Source organism: Linepithema humile, chromosome 6, assembly GCF_040581485.1.
Source record: "Linepithema humile isolate Giens D197 chromosome 6, Lhum_UNIL_v1.0, whole genome shotgun sequence".
NCBI classification, from domain to species: Eukaryota; Metazoa; Arthropoda; class Insecta; order Hymenoptera; family Formicidae; genus Linepithema; species Linepithema humile.
The window spans coordinates 27,063,254-27,090,157 of NC_090133.1; the positions used below are offsets into that span (position 1 = coordinate 27,063,254).

Consider the following 26,904-nt stretch of genomic DNA (forward strand, 5'->3'; position numbering starts at 1 on the left):
GAGTGTTCCAATCACTTTGACATGTTTTCGAATTTATTTGGATATCAAAAATTTTCAAATTAAGTAAAAAAAAAGAGATGAAGCTTATTTCGTACGAAATGTAACAGGCTATGGACGACCCGAACACCATTTGCATCTCGCAAAGGAGTTTCGCCATCGGGATCGCCATTGCCGGTCTCATACTCATGCTGGCGGTGGTGGCCGCCATCCTGGTGCTGCTCGCCAAGAGGCGGCACAAGAGCGTCTCCACGACGGGATCGTCCATTTACAGCGGACCGTACACGAACACTGCCTACAGCCACAGTAGCTAAGTCTGCCTCGTTCGGCACGCGATCGAGACGAATCCTTCGGAGACCCAAGCCCGGAGGATCCGCGTTCCGCGATTCTTCGGACTGCACGAGATGTCTCGGCGGGTCTTCTCGATCTATGTGGAAAATAATTAGATTAGTTGCTTTCGACCGTACGCGATAATCGAAGACGCCGCGCGCGCGAGGCGCGGTGAAACGAAACGAACGAAATGCGAATCTCTTGCTCAACTGCCGACGCTACTGCCTTGTACTATTTAATTCGACGTTTCGCATGATGTCATCCAGCTGATGGCGGTGCTTTAAAATGCCTAAGAAACTGATGATAGTCAGGCCCTTTAAGCTTTCTTAGCTCCTTCCTCCTTCATGAATGAGAAACTTTTGCGATACTCTCGATAATTCGTGGAACGAAATTCACATTCAGTGGTGCAATATTTTGATAAACTACATATTTTTAGCTAAAAGATAAAAATATAATATAAAATTTGTTAAATACTAAAAATTACATTATAAAAGTATTTATATATTTTTGAAATTTAAAAAACACTTTATAATTACAAATTTATATTGAATCGTAAAATCCCTTAAGATTTTTCGATAAAAATGAAATGCAGAATCCGAAGAAACTTTCTGATCACTACTTTTCTAAGGAAAAGAATATACATCGGTGCTTTTTGCGCGCAAACCCTTTGAGATCTGTCTGCGACAGAAATGCGAATTTTTTTGAATAAAATCCACTGGTCTTCGCTATTATTCAAATTACTAGAAAATATTGTGCTTGAAGTAGTGATTGTTCGGCGTCTGTCCGTCCGTATGAAAGCTGTACACTTTAGCAAGACTTATCGTTAATGCCGATCGCGTATATTTAACGAATCGACATAGCTCATTCCGTCGAAAGAGTTACGTCACTCCAATATATATATATATATATATTTTTAAAAAATATATATATGTATGTACATACATATACATACCTACGTAATATACTATATTGTACACTAGTCCGGTATACGCTGTCCTACCTAACACACATACTGTTGCACTAAATACACACATATTCACACACGGAAGCACCATCCAGCCAGCCGTGGTCGTCTCAATAATTTAACTCTAATTAATTGTTTGTATGTGAATTCACTTCGGTTAGATTTAAGCCGACACATGAATTTTCAAGTAATCCAAGCAAATATTCCAGTGATGTTTCACGTATTACTTTACTCTCCGGCTTCTCCGTCTGCAATTGATTCTAACGTCATCTGATATTTTTGTAATTCTGTTCACAGTTTTGTTCTCAGAAGCAAATGTTTGTTTCAAATTGTTTCTCAATTGTGATTTAATGTGTACAGAAAATATTGATGTCGATATTTCCAATCGCGAATCTACTAATTCAACTTTTCTTAAATGAAAAATTTAATGTAGAAATCAAGTACGAAATAATTTTGTTCAAATTAACTCCTTGAATAATGAAGCAGGCAATAACAAACATAGTCTGCTAATTCTTTGCATTTTTAACTTAATTATAATTGTTGAATGTGTTACTGATAAAAAACAAATCTTGGAAACATAGTAGGAACATATTTCTCTTAAAAAATATAATTCTAAAAATGCAACCAAGATTCAGTGAGGATGTGTGTGTGTGTGTGTGTGTGTGTGTGTGTCGGTTATAAAGTGAAGTTACATGTAAATGAGCCATCGCCGTCGTAGAGATATTTAATTCACAGCGAGTTTACTCGACTAATCAAATCGATTAAATGCCGAAATGATAAATGTACAAGCGATTTTATAAATATCATTTCCGATGTCTACGACGATGCGACGCTCGAATGAATGCAACGTGTACGTAAGTGCGCTCGGTCTGGAATCTCAGATTATGTAAATGCGGAATCGGATTGTAATCCGTTATAACGCTTAAACGTTAATGCAAAATGTTAAATGTTAACTAGTTTAATTGAAACGAGACGCTGCTCCAACGTCGGTATTCCAAGTCGTTCGAAGATGATCAAGTGAACACGTGTAGCATTTCTTAATACGACGTTTCGTGTGATTCTAATTTAATGCAGCTTAATTAACATAGGATAGAAGAATATATTATGAATCACGCGCGACGGGAAGACGTTGAGAATATCGACATTGCGCCAGCCCGGGGAGAGCTTAGATCTTAACCGACGAAAGCGAGAAGATTACTGCCAACGCAGTTGCGTAACCGGGTCCAACATGGTGGTGGGTACATGACCGTAAAAAAATGTTACATTTTAGGGAGAAATCGACATCGCGTAATGTAACGCATCGAATGCTGATACGCTAGATCGCCGCGACGAGCTCCTATGTGCAGGAGCGTGCGGTGCAGTTCTCTGCGGAAAATGTAGACGACAGCTGTTCCGGACGGACCTCGGCGCGTCGAATGCGACACAACGCTTGCGGGCGCCGTCGTGCTTTCCCAAACAAAATTTATTCATGGAACATTTATTCTCTGTGCGCGCAAAATGTATAGTGCTTGCACCGTTGCTCAAAAATTTGAAGCGTTTTCTAATTTTTAGATAAAATCGTTCATAACCATTTTATTGAGATATTCACTTACGAGCGTGTAATATTCAAGATTAAAGCAACTACAAAATTACACGTTTTATATGAAAGAAATGAAATCGAAGTTTATGTCGGTATTTTTCATTATATTCTTTGTAGAAAAAATTAATTTAATAATTGTAAAATGTTCTAAAGCTTTGAGCGATAAGTGTATATTACATACTGTTGAAAAAGAACTCAAAAATCGATACAGAATATTACGTACCGTGCAGAGAATACAGAGATGTGTTCTTCAATGCTCTCGCGTTCTTCGACAGCTTCTTGCGCGTATGACAGTCTGCGTACACGCATTTACTTGATTCAGGGGCGAGAGCATGATTTGTACGATAACGCAGCAAATTGACGGCGTCCGGTTCCCCACTGTGCTATCCCTCGAAAAGTGCAATATACTCTTACAACTTCGAGGCGTCCCGGAAGGTCCGTCGGAATCTCTGTCGAGGGTCGGAATCGCTCGGCAAGCGGATCGCGCGTGATCTCTTGCCGCGCCATGGCATTGGTTCATAGTGATCATTGGGGACAAAAATGCTTCTATAGAATCCTGTTTCTTTTTTTTTTTCTCTCTCTACTTAAGGTAATGCGAGTCCCGATGCTCCCGCAATGTTCCTCTGGACCTTTGTCAAAAGAATCTACAACGAATCTGTGTAAATAACGGAAACTTAATAAAAAAAAAGCTAATAATCATAAAATGAAAAATTGTTTCAATCTCTCTTGCAGGATTCTTAATTCCCATTCCATTTCCAGGATTCTCAAACTATTAATTCTAAACTTAGACGATTTACAATTCGCCACAGAATTCTATTCTTAATATTTTACGTAAAAAAAGGAAATCGATGAAATTGTTTCTTCGCAGAGAAATGAGTAATTCTATCTTGAATCTTGTCGCGAATCATAGATCGTCTAATGTATTGGCTTTAGATTATGCGCAAGTAGATAAAAAAAAACAGGAACGGGAAGTGTTTCGCACGACATAAATAATTGACGCGAGCTGGCAAATTATCAAACGAGAGTGTCTTCTTTTTTTATTGAATTATATATATAATTCGTTTTTGGAAAATATGATATAATATATATAATATATATATGTATATAATATAACAAGAAATATAATTAGAGCGACATGACTTCTATATCAAATTTTTTTTCTTTCTCTCTTTATGATGTTGTGCATTTCGGATGAGAATAATATAGCTCTTTTTATTTACGTCACAGAATTGTCAATCGTCTTCTCTTTTCTCATCTCCTCCTCGCGATGCTATTTACACACAAGTTCAAAGCGGTTCTTCGCTTTATCAATCACTTCCCCGCCTTCTCGCCATCTTCTTCTCTTTACTCTTCTTCTTTAATTTAAGATTATATCTTTTAACGCTTTTTCTCCGAGTGAGCGAGGAATCGGTGGATATTCTCGAGCGTGTGAACGCGTTGGGACATCCATCCGCTGTGCAAATCTTATTATAATAAATATAAATTATATCTCTCTTCCTTAAATACTTATACGCCCTATGTGTATCCGACGATCGACATTCGGACAAGTGGCGCGAATCGTCGCTCTCTGTCGTGCGCGGGATTAGCAAAATAGGAAAGAACGCAATCGCGATAAGGTACGTCGCTAAGCATGGAGGCACAGCCACTGGTTCATCCTCGTGTTACACGTATATACTGCAACACACATCACATGCGCAAAAAAATATATATTTATATCGATGCACTCGCAACTTGACCGTGTCATCCGACTAACACGTGTCTACTTTCAGGACCGGGCGCCATCGACGCGGCTTAGGGCTAATCCTGGTTGACCATGCGCGGCGAAAGATGCTGGAATCGGAAGAGTCTTCCTCCAAAAAAAAAATCGTCTTCCTGCAGTTTCGATTCGAACGGCAATTCCGCTCGAGTAAGAATAGTGCAAAAGTGCTTTCGAAGTTTCCCGGACGAATGAATATTTCCATCTGGATTACGACTTACGATACAGGAAGAAGATTCGTACGTTATTTTAATCCGTAATCTTCAACGACAATATTGTTATGACGTCATTGCGTAGATATACAATCAATGTTGAAAGTAAGAAAGAAGCGAATGGTATTTTGCCTTCCCAATATTTTATCTCCGCATAAAAGTTCCGCGATCAAAAGAGCCGCAAAATTTTCACAATTAAAAACGAAAAATCTCTGCAACAATTATCTTTTTAACAATAAAATAAATACATAACAGTGTATTTATTTGCCACAATTTGGATAAATAAAAGAAGACAACAAGTGGCCAATTAAATAGTGGGAGATTTAAATTCAATTGTGCAACTCTGCAATAAAATTAATTGTGCGCACTTCGGTGTGCCATTTTTCAACATTTGATCTAAAACTCGAATGGAACACATCACACCTTATTTCGACGAGGCACAGCGATATTGTCGTGAGAAATTACAGAATACGCGCATACAAGATTGCTGGATCGCCTCCGTCGATGCCACCGGCCTTTACATGTCAAGCGTATCCACCGACTCGCTTGCTTCGCGCGTTAAATGTAAACACATACACGGCAAAGATATGCTGAACGGCAAGAAACTTCGTTCCCCGGTAACGCACCGACCTAATTCTATCCTCGCGTCGTTCTAATATATTGCGTCTCGCGGCGAACAAGCGGCGAAACGTTAGCGCTTCTTCTCTCGCAAGCTTGCACGCTCTTTCGCTCCTCTACGAAACCGTACAACAAACGAGGAAACAATTTTGTTTTCGTAAATCGCTACACAGAACAATGTACAATTCAGCTATCGTGAGGACTATTCTTAAAGAGAAAATCAACGGAAGGGGTTCTCTAAATGATCAGAGAGAGAGAGAGAGAGAGAGAGATGACAATTCAAGTGTAAGAGAATCAATGTTACAGTTCCGCACTTTTTCGCGTTTCTTCGCACTTCCGCTCTCCTCCTGTCCCCGTCTTCCGCCGATTTATATTGCTCGCTGTCAATCGTCTTACGTCGCATTACAAAAATAGTAGGAAACGAATGTGAGGTCTTGCGCAAGCTTAACGACGACACTTGCATCATCCATTCTCTTTCGTCATTCGCATTGTGTTCGAGACTTTCCCTCCCTTGAAAGCGAGTCGCCCGATCGAGCGGGGCGCGCGACTGTATCTCTGTACATCTGCGTTTCTCTTCTTCCTTCGTTCGTTCTTTAGAATGTACGGAGGGGAAAAAAATTACAAAAATCAGTCGAGAGCGATGGGGAGAGAGAAATTCGTCGCACCTGTTCGCGCACGCGATTCGCTCCCCGCGGGCCTTTTGTTTAAGTAACGAGTCCGAGGCGGACGTCAATTAAAGGGACGCGTAATTGACGCGATACGCGGTAGAAACGACAATCGAAGGCTCCTCGTAACCAGCACTACGCCTTCGCTATAAATTAAATAAATACAAGTGTAAATATATATATATATATATATGTATATATACAGGGTGATTCAAAATAACCTGATGTCCTTGCAATGCCATATTCTTGAGCGAATTCTGAGACAATTTTTCCTTTTACAAAATTTTGTCCGAAGCTTAGTTTTCGAGTTATAATTGAAAATAATTTGCTACTTACGAGTCCGATACAACGGACAGGCAGGGACGGTGCAATGCGTCATGAGACGACAGTAAACACTTGACAGTCTCATTATACATTGCGCGTCCCTGCCTGCCCGTTGTATCGAACTCGTAAGTTGCTACCTATTTTCAATTATAACTCGAAAACTAAGCTTCGGACAAAATTTTGTAAAAGGAAAAATCGTCTCAGAATTCGCTCAAGAATATGGCATTGCAAGGACATCAGGTTATTTTGAATCACCCTGTGTATATATTTATATAACACGATAACGAAGCAATTGTAAATAGAGTTCTTCAAATTTACGCGCGCGGAACTTGCGACTTAAATAATCTGCATCGCGATGCCGAAACAGGTGCGGCGAATTCGCGAAACGCCGACGGGGTTGTAAACGAAAACGGGGAGATGTGAGTTTGAACGCGATCGTTTTTTTCGCGCGCGACTACGTCCGCGCGCCGGCGCTCTATAGCGAAAGAAGAGAAGCGACGGCCCGACAAGTAACGTCCGCGCGATATCGTACCACACTACATTGCAATACGCCAGCATATCTCCTGGGTACGATTTCCATCCTCTTTCCCCCACCCTCCCCCCGATCTCTATCGGCTCGTTACTTTAGTAGAATCACATGAATGCCGATCGCCTACAAAATATATTACGGTGCGGCGAGGTGTCGGACGATACTTGGTTGGCGGTTTCCGTGTTGACGGCCGATAAGTTCCTCTGCTTTTTCTTCTTCTTCTTCTTCTTCTGCCTTATCGTTATTATCTTAAAGAGATGCGTGAACTGCTTTTCTTTTAATAGGTACGATAATTCTTATTTTTTTCTTCTTTTTCTTTAACCACTACGATGACGTTAGGTACAGTTAAATACTATGGTTGTGCGCCCATCTCTTTATAATCGAAGTGTTTCTCCTACCTATTCGTTATTTTTATCTTTTCTTTTGTTTTGTTTCGCTTAATATCTGCTCAGGTCTCTTTCGTTTCTTCTTGGTTTTTTTTGTTTTTTTTTTTTTTAAGCCTACAAACAACGGGATTAAAATCTTTATCGCCCTTTCTCACGAAGAGGAAGATAACTGTCCGTCGTGCTGTTCTTTTTTCTAAAGGTGTGGATAGATAGGTTCGCGCGCTTATTTTAACTGTCATAAAAAGATAGGCACACCTTCACCTACGTTACTGAAGTACAATCACCGTAAGCGAAGCTTCTGGATGGATTCCACTTGGTTTTTGTGTCGCGGAGCGACGCGGGCATCCCTCGCGCCTTCACACCGACGAATCGAGATTACTCTTTTGCGATGACTCTACGTATCTTGCGAAAGAGAGAGAGAGAGAGAGAGCTGGAGAAAGTGCGGTTTAGTTGGCGTTTTGCAGAGTAAAAGGACGCCGCGCGCTGATTGTGACAGTGTGATCCGCGAGATCTGCCCGCGCTGGTCCGCCTAGTTTTTCACAGACGGAGACGTTATTAATTACCGCGTGTCACCATCACTGCTACTGCGGTGTACGATACACATATATATAAATATATATTATATATATAAATATATAATACCATATATTGTTATATATTTATACATACTTAATCGCAAATGCCTCTATTTCGTTGGAAACGAGTGCGCGAGAAATACGCCTGTCGCAATGATGTTGGGATAACGAAAAGAGAGAGAGAGAGAGAGAGAGAGAGAGAGAGAGAGAGAGAGAGAGAGAGAGAGAGAGAGAGAGAGAGAAAGAGAGAAACGATTCCGTGAGATCTACGAAGCGTGCTTGCACATATTGGAAGACGAATCATAGTGAAAAATATCCGCCCGCACTTGAACTCTCTCGGGGTAAAACGACAAACGAACGTAAACTGACGAAATCAATTACCGAACAAATTGTCCGCAAGAGAGGAAACGAAATAATTACTTTCTCTACGGAGAGGACGAAGATGTAGATGCTGCCTTACGAAATCAAGCTGTGATGGCTTCACGCTACTTAACTACTGCTCGAAAACTAGACATAGAGACCGTGATACTGAATACGTTTACATGTTCACTTAACTTATGATCAACGGACACTCACACGGTAGAAGTGAATTGTGAATACAATCGATCGGATACATCCCTTAGCTGAACATTGCTGAGTGTGAGTGTAAAACGTTGGACTCGCATTTCTCCGGATAATTTCTTATAATTTTGTCCTCCATCCTTGCAAAATCGAGACGGCGTTTCGTAAAAACACAATAGGAAACGTTTGGGACTCGAGTGTACACGTTCGTAACAAATTATATGTAAACGTTCTGCGAAGTGTGTGTATATAAAGGTTTTTTTTTTTTTTCTTTCTTAACGTTCACGTATACATGGCAGAAAGAGGGAAAAGCGTAAAAGGGCTCCGGCGTCGCCAACGCGCGAGCGGCAACTTTTAGAATTTTCGTAGACGTTACGCTGAGGTAGCAAACAACTTGTTCAAAAAATGGACTCGGAATGGGCAGCGACGTTTAACGCAACATTCGTTGACCGATGCGATGGCAGCGCGTATTATCAAAATATTTAGCGGATAGACAGATAGTAGAATATCCCTTTCTTCTTTTTTTTTTTCTTTTCTTTGGAATTGCAATTAAAGCCGAGCCGAAGAGACTCGCGCGTGCGTTGTAAACGTACTCAGTAAAGTGTATTTTTTTTGTTTTTTTTCTTCGTATATTAGCTTACATCATCGTATTCTCTCGGCGGTCGGAGATCGCCGCGTGATGACCGCCTCGGGAAATTCGCGTGTCTGTGTGTCTGTGTACGTGTTTGTGTGTGTGTGTGTGTGCTTGATCTTAAACGGTATAATGCTTCTTAAAAGTAAATCTCACATTCATATAGTATCTGTAAAACCGCAGTTAAAATATCTTCAAGTATTATATATATACTGTGTACATATGCATATGTACATGTATATACACATACATGTATAATAATGTATTGTAGTAGTAATTAAAATTTTGTCCAGTAACTCTTGCTCCGGCGCACCGGTGATTCGCTCGTTCTTCACGCTTGGGAAACGCCGCGCGTGCGATAACGTCTTGTGTCTCTCTTTCCTTGCGCCCGCGCTTCCGCATTGTCATGGTAATTCAGATACGCTCGGTGCTGCGAAAGGCCGCCCGAGTGAGAATCAAATTTCGTCCTTCGTGTTATCCGAGAAAAAAAAAAAAAGAAAAAGAAAAAAAAAAAATCCGCGGTACGGCATATTGTCACTTCCCCCACACTTTTTCACTTAGAATACACGCGCGCACATTATATCTTAACAGCGTTCCTCTTGACTCTCTTTTCAATAATTTAGGGTAATAAATGTAGCGTTAGGAATACATCTCGTATCTCCGAACGGTAAAATGGGCTGCCGCCGATCGTTATCGGGCGATGTCGAAGCCCCGATTGCTGTCCTGCCGGCTCGTTTCGCTCAGAACTGCACCAGCTGATTCCGACGGGTGATCGTCACCTTCACTGTTCCTGGAAAGAAACGTCATTTCTGAGAGCGGATTGCGGAGGCCGCCCGCTTTCCTCGACGTGTAATACGAGTGAATCGTTCTGATGCAACTGAACAGATGTCAAAAAGAAAACGTATTCACAAGTACGTTAAGTGTAACTCAGCAGAAGAAGCCTTATATGTAAAAGCAAAACATGTTTCACCAGAAAGAATAATTCGTACAGCAATCGTATATTAATCGATAATTGAGTAGAAGAATGAGAGAAGTTTGTTGCGACAAAGTCAGCTTGGCTCGGCGTTATTCGTGTAATCTTGTCAATCTGAATAATAAGCGAAAGAGTAAACGTACCGTAAGTGTCGTGTACGAAAATGTTGGAGAAAAACGTGTGCAGAGAATACATTCAGTGTCATTGTGACGAAATGTATCCACAAACATTCCAGAATTGTTTCCCTCCAATTTTCAAGCGGACTACGTTGAGAGAAGTGCATTCTTTGCAAAGGAATAATACAAAAATTGAACAGGAACATTCTGAATGTTTTTCTTCTTAATCAGGAATGACTACGTTCAGAAAACAAAACGATTACGCAATCGTTGAATGAAAGCGCTCTTGTTGAAAAAATAAACATAAGAAAATAGATATGAAAAAGATGTACAACTGACGTGAATTTTATTATTACGAATATTATTACTTCAAATATCGGATTTTTTTACATTAAGTTCTAGCAATAATGAATTCATATTTTTGAGGATGCGAAATATTTTCAGAGTTCTTTAAATCAAATATATAACGAGTATTTATTTGTTTATTATTAGTGCAATTAATGTTGAAAACGCCGAAAACTATGCCTCAAAAATAGATACAATTATTTAGCAAACAGATTTCCACTCAATGAGGGCTCATTCAATGTGGTTGCACGATCATTGTGCTTTTTAAACATAGCCATTGCTGTTCTGTGCGCGCGTTGCTGTTTAAGCGTATGGTGCAAGAATAAAATACATGTGTGCGATGAAAAGATATCCTTCCTTCTTTCTTCCGTAACACCGTAGTGTTTTCAACCAATAAATCTGTACTCTACGTTAGAATATCTCTCTGTAACAATAATTTTTGAGATTTGTGATCCGCGATCTTGCGCGATCACCAGTAAAATTTGCAGAAGTAGGAATTACTTTCCAGCACGTCATCGTAAAACCGAAAAAAACGTCAAGAAAGATGAATCAACGCGCATGAAAAAAGCCCCTATCGTACGAAGAAGACACCGTGTGTTCTGTGTAAGTATTTTATACTTAAGTTTCTGTACCTTATATCATACTGTCTTCCACAGGTTTCGCTTTTAAGGGGAGACAAGAATGTGTCAAAATCGTGTTACACTTTATCCTTCATAAGCGAAATGAAAGCGGAAAGTAAACTAAATCTTAAGCGACGTACTGAGCGAACATTGAATCTTTTTTTTTTTCTCTTTTCCACGCTTTTTGCTAGTTTCTCATACCTTCTCTGATGTCTTTGGGTACGTTCGACGAGAGTGACGGCATGGAAGGCGCCTGATAGAAATTGGGCCGCGCGCCGCTCGGTGGCAAAGACGTTACTTTGGACCTGGAACGCACGAGCAGATATAGATTCACCAGAGACGTGAAATTTACACGGAGAGGAATGCGGAATGGAATGTGAGAAAGTCGAGGCTACCTCTGTTTGCGTATCTTCTGATTTCTGCCGTCGAAGGAGGTCGGCGTGCCGGCCCCCGAGGCATTAGACGAATAAGAAGGCGGCCTGTACGGTCGCGGGCAACCTTGAACAACAGGCGGTGATGATACTGGTGCATACTGCAACCTGGGGTTGGTAGGTACGCCAGGATGCATCAATCTCATATCTCCTGCGGCGTTTCAAAGTTGACGACGGTCAGACGACAGTGAAAGAGAAAAACGATTAAAAAAAAAAAAACGTTTGGAAAACACACCTTGCACAATATGGACACCCTGATACATTGGCAGTGGGTAACGTGGTTGAGGTTGCGCGCTCCTGTCTCCGCTCCCACCTCCGAAGAGCTCGTGCGCCGGGGTCGGGGACCGACTGGCCCTCTGGGAGTTGCCTGGCGTCGTCGCTCGAACACCGGGAACGACCTGTTTCGCGAAAGCACCCCTCGTCAGTCAGTGCGAGTACGGATAGTAGTAACAATGATTACTGCGTGTCACCCTCACAGGAACGTTTTGCCTGAAGACGAGATTGGGTACCAGCGTGGGTGTCATGTACGCGCCGGGCGGAGCTGGCGAAGCGCCGTTGTGAGCGACCTGGCCGTACGTCCCGCCGGACACCATCGCCGGGGCGGCGTAGCTGCTCGAGTTCACGTACATCAACGGCATACCGGGTATCTGTGTTTGCAATCGTCAGACAGGATTTTATCGATGGAAATTCTTTTCGAGCTTTCTCGATCTCGTATTAATCGTATCTTTCGATTATTTTGTTCGAAAATGTGAGAGCCAAGCCGAGAAATCAATCACCTGACTGGACGTTGGCGTATTCGGTGGCGTAGGTACTCTGTACATCACAGGCGGCGGTTGAATCGTCGGTTGTCCCGGCGGATAATACGTAGGAACCATATGGACTGGAGGTTGATACGTATAGTCGCTCGGCGTCGGGGTCACTGCCGGCACTGAATTGTAGGGTACCGGGTAACTGCCTACGTAATTAGCTGAAATACATTAATCATGTAGATAAGATAAACAGAGGGAGGGAGAAGCAAAGAGAAAGAGAGAGAGAGACATAGCAATCGCGTGACGTACAATTTGCTTGGCTCGGAGGCGTCATGGTTTGCGTGTTGAAAGAGTAATTCGTCGGGAACCTTTGTTGCTGATGCAGCTGCTGCCTGTCGCCTGGATTCTGACCGACGGAAATTGCCGTTCCAGGCGGAGGCACAAAGTACATAGTCTGCTGAGGCTGAAAAAGATTCGTTTATCGTTAGAGCGCGCGACGTGCGAAATAATGGGATAACATTCGTTTGGTACTCGTACTGGTATTTGACTCGGTGGTGGCTGCCAATAATTCGGCTGCACCGTCTGCACGTTTTGCATGGCTTGAGTCGTGGATGGCGGCGGTTGCGGATACGCGGAGTGCGGCGGCGTGGTGTGGCTGTCGCCGCTGCCGCGCTGATCGTAGATATTCATTCCCAAAAAGTATCCGGACAAATCGGCCACGTCCTAAACAACATCGATCGCGATATCAGTTGGGCTCTTGGAAAAATGGATTGCAAAAGGTTTTTCCAATAATTACTACAATACAATCCTCTTTCAATTGATTGCTTTTTTGCGCCGCGCTAGATGCGTCATTGCAAAAGAATTCTCGCAAACGCGAGAAACACTCACCCCCGACTGTGGCATTGGTCCTTGATGCACAGGTACCGCGTAATTGGCATAGAGCTGACTCTGATTATGAAAGACAACATCCCCCTGACCGCCGTTTTGCACGCTCGCTTGACCCTGAGTCGGATGAGGCGCCATCATCACAGCCGGTTGCCCCACGTGGGGCGGATAGACACCCTGGTTGTACGGTTCTGAGGTAGGTACGTAACTCGCATACGGTTGTTGAGCCGTTTGGTTAGTATGACTACACGTCTGCACCGTCGCCGACGATTTGACTAGACTTTGTTGCTGCTGCTGCTGCTGCTGCTGCTGCGGTTGCGGTTGCGGCTGCGGCTGCGGCTGCTGCTGGTGCTGCGCCTGCTGTTGCGGAATAGGCGGATTTTGCGGAGCAGGAGCAGGGGGAGGAGGAGGCGGCGGCGGCGGTGGCGGCGGCGTGAACGGCAGGCTCGGTGACGTTGCCGTGTTCGTCACTTGAGTGCCGGACGTCGCGCCGGCGGCGTTCATCTTCGACTGCGATGATCGCTGCTTCTTGCCGTCGCCCTTGGGATTGCCGCACGTCGTTCTCGACGGCTCGGGAGGTATTTCCGCGTGCTGCTGCTGCTGCTGTTGCTGCTTGCTGGTCGCGGACGGCACCGCGTTGTTGTTCTCGTTCTCGATATTAAAAAACTTTGGCGGATTGTCCGGATCGTAACGGTAGATCGAGCCGTCTGCGTTCGTGTACGGTTGATTGGTTTGCGGATTTATTATTATACTGCCAGGCGGCACGCTCGATAAACTGCTGACCGCCCACATAACCGTCTGGCCGCCGCTTGACTCCGGCGAGGCTAAGTCTTGACTAGATACTTGAGTGTGGCTGCACGTCATGGCGGCTGGCACGGGCGAGGGCGATGGCGACGGCGATATCGTCGCGTCACTGCGCTGGCTCTGCGATTTGTAGCCGCTGCTCGAGCGACTCGGGCTCAAACGTGAACACATACTGGCCCCGGAATCTGCGAATATGTTTACGGTGTGAGAACGACGAGCAGCAATAAACAAAAGCGACAAATGACGCAGAAATATCGCGGTGTATATTGTTACATTGACATCGCCGAGAAAGATTTCGCAACGTTCGTTCGTCGACAAACTTGATACGTTCGATGTCGGCAGAATAATGGCCGTTCGCAAAGGCACCGTCAGCGAAATTTTTGTCGACAATTCCGACGCAACTACGTGCGTATATCACCTTGCTTCATGAGACGAGCTCCCGCGCTGTGCGTGGACGTCACGCTGTCCCCTCGCGACAGCATGCCCTTCGTGTAACCACCAAAGCTGAATGACTTAGAAACAGAGGGGCGCAGTACGGCGCCGCGGAACGAGTCCCTACCGTCGAAGGACTCGCCCTTCAGGAGTCGATTTTGCCTGTGCAGGAACGCAAAAAATGCATTCGGTGAAACTTGTATCATCAACTACGAATATAAATATTGCTCATTAGAATATAATGAAGATTCACCTGATCAGGTGATCCGAAGGATGCAGCAGGCGATACCTCGCCGAGACGTCCGAACTCTCCGTCGAGGACCACGGCCAGGACGTGACCTCGCCGCTCTCGCAGCTGCTGTCTTTGAATATCCTTCGCCTGGCGCGCTCGTACTCCTCCTCCCGCTCCTCGAAGCTCTTGCTGCGTCGGCAGTAATCGCCCGACAGCCTGTCCGGCGATTTGAAGTTGAAGCTGTCCTCGAATGAACTCGAGTCCCGTTTCAAGATACTCCGTCGCGGCTCCTCGGACAGAATCAGGTCGTCCCTGATGTGCTCCTTGAAACGGGTGTCCGGTATCCGCATATTCTTCGTCCGCGTGACGATGACGCTTAGTCCGGACTGATCCACGTTGTGCTCCATGCCAAAGTAAGCCGCCACCCGGTGCACCAGCATCCTGTTGTACGACGACATGTTCGGGAACTTGTGCGAGCCCTTCTGCCGGTCCTTCGCGAACTCGATCAGATCCTTCTCGATCTTCAGCAGCACCGTGCGGTCTTTCTGATTGCGGTTTATCGTCTCGGCGATAAATTGCTCCAAATCTATCCCGGTGCTGTCCGTGTACAGCTCCGTGCTGCTGTCTGCAAACGAAATTTGTAATAGAATGAGCTCGCATATGAAAGATGACTGAAAGTTTTGGAATCATTTAAAAAAAAAAAAAAAAAAAAAAAAAACGACTGGTTTATAGTAAATTGTTATCGTTTTTTATGTTCCAGCAAAAAAAACAGATTGTTCAAATTGAATTCTAAAACACTTTTGATAATATTCAAATCGACGAATCTCCAAAACAGACGATGTCTTACTGAGTGTACTGAGTACAGTGAAAATTATACGAATCATTAAAATTCTTATCTTTTGCTGTTCTATTCTTCATCGACTCTGAAATTTTCGAATAAAAAAAACGTACCGCGCGAGAGGCACGGCGACGCGCTGTCGTAGCTGCCCTGGGACGAGTTCTGATGTCTGAGCTTGTGCCTGGAGCCGGGCCTGCTCACCGAGAGCGTGTTGCCGCATTGCGCCGTGCACTGATTATTGCAGATGTTCAGCGTGTTCGGCCTGCGCTGCTCGGACTTGTGCTGATTGTTCGGCGCGCTCGGCGCGAGATTCGTGCTTTTCGGCGAGTGCTGCAGCGCCTGGCCGGACCTGGACGGCGACACCGGGGTCTGCAGCAGGCCCGGCCGCTCGCTCTGATTGTTCTTCACGCAGTTATTGCATTTCTGAATGATATTCGCGCCCGCGAACTTGGAACGATGGTTCTCCAACTTATTGCCGTTCGTCGGAGAAGTGATGCTCTTTGGTGAGTGTATCTGAGAGGGACTAGATTGACCTGCGCGGACAAAGTTCGAGAATCAAGACTAAAACGTAAAGAAGGGAGGAGAGAGAGAAAGAGAGAGAGAGAGAGAGAGAGAGAGAGAGAGAGAGAGAGAAAATTGTGCGCTCGTCTCACCATTTCGCGACGGTGTCCGGCAGGTCGGCGAGGTCGCGGTATTGCGCATTTGCTTGGGAGATTGAGCGGGGCATAAGTTGCTGTTGTACATCGACTCGTTGTTGTTGAGCTTGGCGCCGTTGGAATTCGGCGAGAGGCTGCACACGATCCTCTTCTCGCCGTCCGCGGACTGCGGACTGTGCGGCGACGACGAGCCGTTGCCGCCGTGCGGTTCCCGCGGCGGTGATGTCGACTCTCTCATGGCATGACTTCTGACCAGCAGTTTCAATTTCGCAGTATTCGTCTGCAACACGCATCGCGGGGACACTCGCGATAATAATAATTCTCATAATCATTGTAAACGGAAATTTCTCACTGTCATAGTCGACAAATTGAAATTTCAATAATAAATACTTTACATCTGTGTTTCAATTGAAATTTGTATTATTGACGAATCAATTGTACACGTGTGAATTAATTTTGTTTATATAGAAAAGATTATCGAAATTTGAATAATTAATAATAAAATTAAATAAAATCATACAACACTGCTGTGGAGAATGTTATTACATCTTTTTTTGAAACTTGTATTATTAATTATTTGATGGAAAATGTTAATATCGCCTACACATCGCTGATAGATTACAATACATTAAATTCGTGTTTATTATTCAATATCGCGGAATTGGAACACGTGAATAAACAATGAATTAATCGTTCGCTCTTCACATATTCTTCTTTATGCATACATTTTTTTCGCTAGCTTAATGACTTCTCGGCGAAGGCTCGCAATGAGAAGAGGTGCGCGCGAGACTTGAGCGGGCGGTAATGTGATGATTAATGAATCGCACACATACTCGATTGCGGAAGATCTTGTTGTCGGTGTCCGATTTGTCGGGTGGCGGCGGGCAGGAGGACGCGGGACGGTGGAGCGAATTCGTTGCGGGGGTGGTGCTGACGTTGGGGTTGGCATTCCCGTCTATCATATCCGACTCCGAGGCGTCCTGGTGAGGTGCACCACCACCGGAGCCACCACTTACGGCGAGGCCTTGCCTGGAGGACGGCAGTGAGGGCATTCCTCCGCGCACCACCACCGTGGGGCTCTCAGGTCGGTCCTGCGACCTGCTTCCTTTATACACCACTATGCTTGGTACTGCAATCACCGAGTGCGTGAACCGCGATTATTACGTTATGCAGCTCTGCGATGAAAATTTCCGCGGGCCAGTTTAGTCGGCTTTTTCGGCGAAAATGTCGATCGCCTGCTTTTCAACTTTCGGCGTTCGATAATTTTCGAATATCTCTAAATTGAATTTTCAATGGAAGTTTCGCGAAGGAAAGGATCCACGCAAGATCAAAAATATGATTTTGTTATGAATTTTCTTTCTCGAAGCTTACGACATTTTCGTTGGAGAAGAATCGATCCTAAGCTGGCCGAAGAATCTGGAGTGAAGGAATATTCAACAAGACAGGGCTCAAGCAGGGTATAAAAGTGTTTCACAATTTGCGAATTTAATTGTAATTATAGATTCTTGATGTAATCTAAAATTGAATTTTTCTCAGCAAAAATTTATCTTAATTTTTCGATTTTTAACATCGTATATTTTGATCACTAAACTTCAGGATACGAATTCGATTAAAATTTCTTTAAAATTAACAAAAAATTTTCTCCTAATTTTTTACCATTTAATTTAAACAACTAAATAAATAATCCGAATAACTATCGCTTATTTTACTAATCAGGGAATCTATTATTGTAATGAAAATCACGAATTGTGACGACAGTCTATTACTATATTTATTACGATTTAAAATTTTGCAATCTTTTAATAAAAAATAAACGCTTATCTATCAACAATAAAATTTTATAATTCTTTATTAATAATGCTTTCAATCGGGTGCAAAATAATCTGTGCTACTGTGACGTAACTACTATACGTGCGCATTTAGCCGTGCGGTGGCTGCCGGTGACATTTCTACAGCGGAATTTATCAATATTGATGAACAACAAGATTGACAAACAACAGGCATCGATGCACCGTTCCACAAAATCGATCAGTCTTACATCAATTGAGTCGATAATTCGCGTCATTCATCGCCGAATGAACTCCGAAGAGAGTATTTCCGATACGCTCCCGATTGTTCCGTTTCCTTTGTGCAAATGTGCGTGTGCATATAATACGTGCATGTGTAACACTCGAGTACACACGTGGCATTAAATCGAGTTTTTCGCGAAAATTACGCGAAAAAGGGGAACGGGAAGACGAAGGGGGAAAAAAAAGAACAAAAAAAAATTCGACGTGGGCGGTGAAAGAGGCACACTTACTCTCCAGGCGGGCCATGTGTTAAATGCGTCATGGAATTACGGTGCGGTACTACACCCTTCAACCGGTGGGTGGTTTCGACACACGCACACACGCAGGTGCCCAACTCAGAGGTCGGTTAGTACGCGAATCTTCCGGGTGACGTGCAGCACGAAGGGCTGATACTAGGAGCCAGATCACTGCACGTCCACCTTCCGACATCGTACGCTCTGTAAGCAGACACAACACGCTCGTGACGCTCTCGTACGGGGAACGTGAGACGCGTTCGTGGAATTTCCGCGCCCTCCCCCTCGCACCCCGCGAGATATAAATAAGATAATGATAAAAAGCGAGGCTTAAACCCTCGCGCTACCCTGCGCCGCGCGAGCTTCGAAGCTCCCCCGGTGCAGTCATATCGAATTATGACGTCAAAAGCGAGAAATCGTGTCCATTTTTTCCCCTGGCTTTTCGTACGTGAAAAATGAATTGAATTCGCTTCGTCGCGCGTATTCAATGATGCGAAGATTCGTAAATTAATTCTCTGCAAATTTCAATGTATCATACGTGGAACGCTCACTCTCGAGAAAATTGAATGTATGTTTATTCATGCTTTCAATAAAGATGAAATTTTACGGCTGTTTCGTTGCTGAGAATAAATAAAAGGGAACATTTTTCATTATTTTATTCGTTAAAGGAAATGATTTTTTTAACGGCAGTTTAAATTCGGGGCTGAAAAAGTTAATAAATGGCTACCGTTCATTTTCGATGGAAGTACACGATGCATGCGGATTGATTCGTACACATATTTACTAATGCAAGGTAATAAAATGTGGAGTTTCGATACATTTTCAATCCATATCGAACGCGAGCGGTAGCGTGCAAAAGAAGAATGATTTTATTTTGCACGGTGAGGGAAAATAATCAACTAACTTCATCGTAATGCAGTACTTATATAGCTGAAACGAGAGCCAGAATTATTCTATCCATCGATACTCGATTCATCGAGTTTAATTGGTCGCGTAAAAACGGCGACGGTACAAATCGCGTGCGATTCACTGTAGAGTTTCTCAAAGCTAATTGTACTATTGTTGAATAATTTTTTGCACTCTCTTCGCTGGTGTAACGCTCGCTGTCCAAGAAAGAGAAGCGACGGAGGAAAAAAAATTACATAATTATTATATAAGAATGTAAAAAAAGAGCTTCGCTTATCGCGAACTCGGCGGCGAAGACCACGTTGTTGTCTTTTACGCAAAACTCCATGTAATTATTCAATTGCGACGGCGAGCGGCTATGAATCACAAGGCTCTATAGGTCTGCGTTACACCATGAGTCACTTGTCGCGATCCGTCCGTCCGATTATTTAATGATGGAGTTGCCGTACGAACACTCCCGCGTACGACAACGCGATCGACAAATATTACCAGCGACACGTTATTACGTATTAAACGCGGGAATTATTGCGACATTATCGTAACGCGTCAATCGTCTTACGAAGACGTCGTGCGCAGACGAATATCACAACGAACGATAATTAACTCTCGTCAAAAAGTCCTTTACACGATTTTAATAATCCGATCGGGGGATAAACGCTGCGGGGGAAATCGTACTCGAAATTGTACGGCGCAAAATAAACGTGATATTCCGCGCGAACGAATGTAGCCAATAAAATGAGTGGCGCAGGCATCAGCATGCTTGATTAATTGCGCCCCCGCGCAATTTATTTATCGTTTCCCAATAATGCGACATCTGATTCGTGAATCAATCGCCGACTAATTAGCACATTAGCGTCACTTTAAATGCCGATGAAAATCAGCCAAGAAATTTCAATCTCTACGCTCTTTCTGCTTCGAAAAATTAAGTAGATTTCAGTCGACTCTAATTGAAGTTTAATATGAAAACGACTTATGTGTTAAATTATAACTGAAAGTGGCTCTTTGATGTACAGTCGGATGGAGGAAATAAAGGCGAATGGGAGTTGAGCATGATTGAGAGGCGCTGTACAGTAATTCGATTTACTAACCGCGTAGACAAAGTTTGAAGAACTTTGGTCCTTCTTTCCTTCTACTTGCCTCCGCGGTGAACTTTTTGAAAGCGCACTGATCGCATCCGTTCACATGTCGCTTTAAGTATTTCGTGCTATTATTACTGTATTTGGAAAATAATTTTCAAACTTTAGTTCAATGTTAAATGAAAACTGTTAGTTTTCGAGAAACAAAATTTCTTAATTTTCCTCAAACTTGAATATGTCGCGCTCAAATAGTTTCTCGCCGACATATTAATGTTCAAAATTTAATCAGTTGAAGATTCGACGAGAAAAATGATTGTGCATGCAGCATTTTGTAAATCACGCTTGATTCTCACTCGCTTTCATTTTTCCCATCTACTTGATTTATGCTAAATTATTCAAAGAGTAGAAAAACGGCGCTAAATTATGCAAAGATGCGGATGACAATGGAAAGGCGAAAAATAGCGAGTCGTCAGTTTTGCAATTTACAGGAAAGAGTAAGCCAGACACGATAAGAACTGTTTCTTCAGTTGCTCTCGCTCTTTGTCGAACAAACCTCCAGTTGAGCTCGGTGGTCTCCATGGCGGCTAATTGCGAAAGCGTGCGAATCATCGCCCAGTTAAATTTAAACCGGAAATGCGACTACGTACACTCCGTGCACACTCTTCCTCCTCGCGTTTCTGCCGCATTCCTCCCCGCGCGCGACGCGGATAAATTTATCCTCCATTCTCGGTCGCGGCGCGCCGATCACGAGCCGCTCTCGATCGCCGTCGATCGGCTCGCATTTTTCCCGTCGCTTTCCTCGACCTCCGCGCGCTCTCCTTCCCTCTTCCTTTGTTTTCGCCCCTTTTCTCCCGATATCCTCTATTTTTATTTCCTCCGCGTCCTTGTGCACAAACAAACGCGCGTACTCTCAATGGCTATCGATCGACACGCGCATCGTTCATCTTCATTCCCGCCTCTTCTCTCCGGTCGTCTTCATTCAACCGAACTTTCACCCGCTTTCCGCCGATCGAATCACCTTGATCGACTCGATCGCGCCCCCTCCCGACTCTTCCTCTCGGCTTCTCCTCGCGCCACAGGTCGGCCGAAAAAAAAAAAAAAAAAAGAGAGTGCGAGACCCACTCGATTTCGTTGAATCGTGAACCGTGTTTATCAATCGATCAGTGTCCTTCTCCTCAATTTCCCTTCTTCCACCCGAACACTCGTCTTATCTCATAAACGCGTCAAATGATTTAGCGAAGCGTTATCGGCCGACTAGCCGCGTGTATTTTACAGCCGATAAACGCGGCCAGCCTCGTAAAAGCGACTCGAACCGAAGGCTGTTTACCGATCGGAGCACAGCGGCCGATTTTTCTTCCTCCTCGTCTCTCCCTCCCCCCCCCCCTCGTCAATGTCGCCCGGCTATTACCACGGGGGAGTCCTAAGGGTCGCGTCCCGCTCGTAAAAGCGCCCGCGGGATATCGTCTCTCTTCGCCCGCGAGCGGGAAATATGACCGGGCACTGAAACCTCACCGAGAAGGGGCAGGCGCGCGCGAGTGATGACTTTGTTACGGCAAGCAGCGTCAACGTGTATCGGCCGTTTTACGGCCGAGTGTCCAATTTGTTGCCGCGCTCTCTCACGACATTTTCACGCCGACGGCTTTATCCGACGGCGAACGAGATTAATTAAGTAGATAGAGCTGCCGCACACCGTGGATCGACAACCCCCCCGGACACCCCCGAGCGACAAACGGAATTATCGGCGAGCCGTTATTTCCACGAGCGCGATTCCTCCGCGAGTTGTCACAAGATCGCGATCTCGCGGGCGAGATATCGTCGATCGTCGGTTCACAGGAAAGTTGTATATCGATATTGAAACTCCGTCCGATGCCCCAAGATCGGCGCACGTCGGCGTGATCGTTGTTCTCGCGGTCGATCGACGATCTCGAGGGGGATCGATCGAGCGGAAATGCGGACCGTCGCGCGACCTTCCGGCCGCGATTCTCGCTTTTTCGCGGGCCACGCTTTGGCAAGGCTCCGCGGCGTCTCGAAAATAGCAGAACTCTTCTCTTTCTCTCTCTCTCTTGCTCTTTCCGCTCGCGTTTCTCACGCGCGCGGAATTCGCCGCGTTTTTCCCGACTTCTACGTGCCGTGTGTTCCGCGGGGAACCGGAGAAACCGCCGGGCGACGGAAGAAAAAGCGGCGTACGATGGGAAATGTGTGGCGATAAACGCGCGGTCGTCCCGCAGCCGAGATTCGGCGAGGAGAGACGAGAGCCTGGACCAGCAGCAAACCGCCGAGTGTAGCGTCGCGTCGCCGCGGGACCGCTTTGCGCGAGAGACTGAAGCGCGCGCGCGGCACACGGCTTACCCGGGTCGAGGAGGGAGCGGCGAGGGGGTGGACGGCACGTCAGAGGGAACGGGAGCGTCACGAAGCCAGGGCGAGAGAGAGAGAGAGAGAGAGAGAAAGAGAGAGAAAGGGAAAAGGAGACGCAAAGTCTCGGCTCGCGGAAGCGAGAGCGAGAACGAAAGAGAGAGAGAGAGAGAGAGAGAGGCGAAATCACGACAAGAGCGATAGAGACAGAGAGATCCGATAACGGGGCGAGAGGGTGAGGACAGAGACATCGCCATCGCCAGCGGGCATCACGGACGGAGATACGAGGGGTATCGGGGGGAGGGAGAGGGAAAGCGATCGGGATGATTGGAAGGAGATGGTGAAGCGCGGAGAACAGCGGCGGAGAACGGAGATGGGTGATAACAGCGAGGGAGATAAGGAAAGAAGAGAGAGAAAAGAGAGCGGGGGAGTGAGACGTGTGTCGGCGGAGTGCACGCGTGCGCGCGTGTCCACCCGTGTATACCCGGTGTACGCCGAGTTACACGCTGCTTTCTCGAGTTTCACCCCGCCGACCCTGGGACTTTATTCCGGCAGAATCCGAATGTCTGCCCTGTGAAACGCCGCTACTACTTATCGCGCGAAAACGCTCCATTCATTGTGCGCGAAAAGCGCGAGAGATTCGGCGCCCTTCTCGGGATAAACCGAAGCCGAGCTTCCTGCCGACGGTTTCGATTCGTGGGAGCGACTTCCCCGACGACGGTTTAAAACTCACGCGGCCGAATTTGCGACAGAAATCTATTTATAATTTCGCACGACATATAACACATGGGGTGTATTTGAAAAGGGCGGAATGCACACGTGCGCGAAGCATGTGTGCGATGTGTATTTTGTATGCGCGTATTCTTCACGTGCTTTCTATTATACCAAACGTCAATAATGCCTTTTATATTTCCGGTTTAGGGCTTTTCGGGTCATCGCACAAATATCATGCGTCGTGATTCAAGACTGCATTTGACAGTTTAGCATCTCGAATAGCTTGACATGTGCAAAATGTTAAGTGTAAAATATCAATAGCTCGTGGAATAAATAAATTATTTAATAAAATTGCGGCTGTGGATTTTCCATCGATTATTATCAGGTTTTATCGATATGTTCGACCCGAAAAATCCTAAACTGAAAGTGCAATGTATTATTGACGCTTAGCATGCTTGAAATCCAGGCAATTTATAATTCACAACGGAATTCGAATTTCATGTGCATTAGGCACAGGGGAATTTTGAAAAATTAAAATAGACAAATGTGTAATACATACATTTAATAATTCACATTTTCTTTCGATTTCTCGACTATTTTTTATTGCATTATTAATAGATTTCTATCTCGAATTTCATCGTGAATTATAAATTTCTAAAGCAGGCTTTAGAAAAATCGAGCGGAACAGGCATTGGTCTTTAATCTTTTGATGCGCAAAAGATTAATGCAATAAAAGTTTAATTTTCAAAAATGTATTACTTAATTCGAAATCGGTCTAACAAATATTAAAAATATATAAACAATGAATTTTATAAAATTTTAGTAAATTTTACTCGATCAATAATTATGGTATTGTAAACTTTGGGGAAAAAGTTTAGAAGGGGAAAATGCGAGAAAAAAAATTAACAAGCTGATTTAACTATTAATAATTAAATGATAATCAAACCTTTTCCAATAAATACTAAATATCAGGGCAATGCAATTTACAAGACAGAGGTTTACGTTCGCTTTGAAACGACATTCGATCTAAAGCCTTTTACCGCAATCTGTCTTCCGATATTCACCGGATGTTGATGGATTCTCAGCTCAGACAAGAGAGACGGATGTCACTTCCATTATCCTTTTCCTTCATCGCAATCGCAGAAGACAGAATTAAATCGCGAGGAAGAACCGCGAATGTAAAAAGAAAAAAAAGCGCGCACAAGCGAAGCAAATATTATTATTTGCAATAAATATAATTACCTAAATAAATTCCGAGTTTCCACGCGAAAAGAGTAAGACAGAATTGCTCTCGATTCCTCGTTATCAAAATTTCCGATAGTTCTCGAGAGAAAGAAGGAACGCGCGCGCGCGCGCGCGCGCGTGCGGATACGCGGACTGATATCTTGGGAGCACGTATTTGATCGTTAATCACGAAAACGGCGAAAGCGGGGGTGACAAAGCCTTTTCCTGTCCCACATTCGCGAGTCGCTCTGCTCCCGTGAACCAGTGCAGCGGTCGGCACGCGTGAGAGAGCGTGTGCGCGCGCACGTGCAACCGAGAGTGCGAATGGTGTCTATGACCCATATAACACGCCCAAGCGTAACTAGGTCGTGTACCCCTGTATTCCCTGGAATAATACAGGGTGTCCCGATCGAATATGCCGGATATAGATTCGGCCGCCATACTCGCGCACGCACGGGATCCTCGTCTCGTTTACTCGCGCCGCGCACACGTCGCGCGGGGATGAAGCGTTGGATAAATTTATCCGAACAATAAATAAGAGCGTCATCTCGGGCAAAGCGGGAGCGGTATAAAATATATATCGTTCGTTTAATTGAATTGATCGTGCGCGATGCAGAACAAATATTGATACCGATATGCGAAATGAAACTTTTAACCGACCACCCGAGATGCTTTCCCGACGTCGTCCTGCGGTTGAAAATTTGCTCCGCGGAGCAAAACATTTGCCGCGTATCGGCGAACGACGTAAGAGATATCGAATCGGATATAAGAGACACATTGTCTCGCGAGATTGATTTTATCAGGATCCGTGCGGGACGCGAGCAGGAGGTGCTCTCTCGGTTTACCGACGACGACGACGACGACGACGACATCCCGGTTACCCCCGCGCAAATATTTTCCCCGCGACCCTAAAAACTCCTCTCGTGATAGAAATCGATTGCAGGCGAGACCGCGCGCTTACGCGATGCGAGAGGAACAGAGAGAAAGAGAGAGAGGGAGAGAAAGAGAGAGAGAGAGAGAGAGAGAGATCGATATGATTTCACGTCCCGTCCGTCGCAGAAGGCAAAGCCCGTGATTAATTAGATATCGGATAATTCTGCCGTCGCGATTATTAACTGGCCAACAGTAACGCGACGCTGAGACATTCGACTCGGGAGTTTATCGAACGCGCGCCATTCTCAGACGAATGGAATTAGGGTAAAATTAGATCTCAAAGTCGCGAGAAACTGTGTACAAACAGATGCAAATGAATTTATAGAGCATCGCAGATTTAGCCGATCATTTATCAGAAGCATAGCTGTGAATAGATTTGTGCAACATCGGTGGATTCAGCCAGTCGTTTATCGCCAAATAAACGGGGATAAATCGTAAACGAATTTATACAGCGGACCGTCAATTTCGATGAAGTAATCCTTCTAATCGATAAATAGAAATAGCGAAACGAGAGGAATAAAACTTTATCCATCCGCTCGCCCACGTGAGGCTCAATTTCCGAAACTCATTACGAATCAATTCGTATCAATTATGAGTTACATAATTCAGCTGCGTCACTTATATTAATCGTAATTTATATACAATTTACGTTATTGTTAGCCGTGCAGCCTCTTCAAATTATCGTCGGGAAAAAGAAAAAAAGAATATCGATTCGATAAGTCTGCGCAACGATCGGGGGGCTCATGTGTCATCAATTGGAGACAAACGAATTACATAATTCCTTAATGCAGCCGGCTCGTCGTTCGCCGACTATTATATTTACCGCCGCGCATATTGCGACACCAATCGCAGTAATGGAGCGGATCGGCCACATTCTCCGAGTCAAACGTCTCCGGCGGATTCTCCGCTCCGCCGGCGGCACCTAATTCCGAGGTCTAACCCAATTTTCGCGGGAGAGATGACCTAGGTGCCAAGTACAGGCAGGAAGCAAGCAGAGAGAGAGAGAGAGAGAGAGAGAACACACGTTACGGCGAGCACACAAGCACACAGGATGTTCCGCGGGAGACCTCTCCGCGGGATGGGGCGAGCGAGCGAGAGAGAAAGAGAGAGAGAGAGAGAGAGAGAACAAGAGGGTTAGAGGCCGCCCACGGCAACCCCTCGCCCACTCAGAGGGGATGTTCCGTGTTCA

The 26,904-nt window shown here is 44.8% G+C and overlaps 2 protein-coding genes across 7 annotated transcripts in view; one reads left to right on the forward strand and one right to left on the reverse strand.

The window, feature by feature from the left end:
* The window catches only part of pio (piopio), a 60,906-nt gene extending 57,316 nt beyond the window's left edge, over positions 1-3,590 (forward strand). Inside the window, exon 9 of the mRNA XM_012365723.2 lies at positions 108-3,590. Within this exon, the coding sequence (XP_012221146.1) occupies positions 108-311 (204 nt within the window). The 3' untranslated portion in view covers positions 312-3,590. The remainder of the gene's footprint in view (positions 1-107) is intronic.
* Positions 3,591-3,881: 291 nt separating this feature from the next.
* The window catches only part of enc (encore), a 38,230-nt gene continuing 15,207 nt past the window's right edge, over positions 3,882-26,904 (reverse strand). Inside the window, exons 1-17 of one of the 6 annotated variants that reach the window (XM_067356552.1) lie at positions 21,046-22,781; positions 18,508-18,714; positions 17,042-17,337; positions 16,206-16,488; positions 15,666-16,085; positions 14,736-15,339; positions 14,469-14,644; positions 13,250-14,235; positions 12,899-13,084; positions 12,671-12,824; positions 12,389-12,579; positions 12,089-12,259; positions 11,848-12,010; positions 11,577-11,763; positions 11,383-11,486; positions 11,194-11,223; positions 3,882-9,917 (exon numbers count right to left, since the gene is read on the reverse strand). In XM_067356552.1, the coding sequence (XP_067212653.1) occupies positions 11,195-11,223; positions 11,383-11,486; positions 11,577-11,763; positions 11,848-12,010; positions 12,089-12,259; positions 12,389-12,579; positions 12,671-12,824; positions 12,899-13,084; positions 13,250-14,235; positions 14,469-14,644; positions 14,736-15,339; positions 15,666-16,085; positions 16,206-16,488; positions 17,042-17,337; positions 18,508-18,523 (3,966 nt within the window). In that variant the 5' untranslated portion in view covers positions 18,524-18,714; positions 21,046-22,781 and the 3' untranslated portion in view covers positions 3,882-9,917; position 11,194. Of the gene's footprint in view, positions 9,937-11,193; positions 11,224-11,382; positions 11,487-11,576; positions 11,764-11,847; positions 12,011-12,088; positions 12,260-12,388; positions 12,580-12,670; positions 12,825-12,898; positions 13,085-13,249; positions 14,236-14,468; positions 14,645-14,735; positions 15,340-15,665; positions 16,086-16,205; positions 16,489-17,041; positions 17,338-18,507; positions 18,715-21,045; positions 22,782-26,904 lie in introns of those variants that run through there. The other 5 variants (XM_012365570.2, XM_067356551.1, XM_067356554.1 and 2 more) reach the window with 5 other exon arrangements.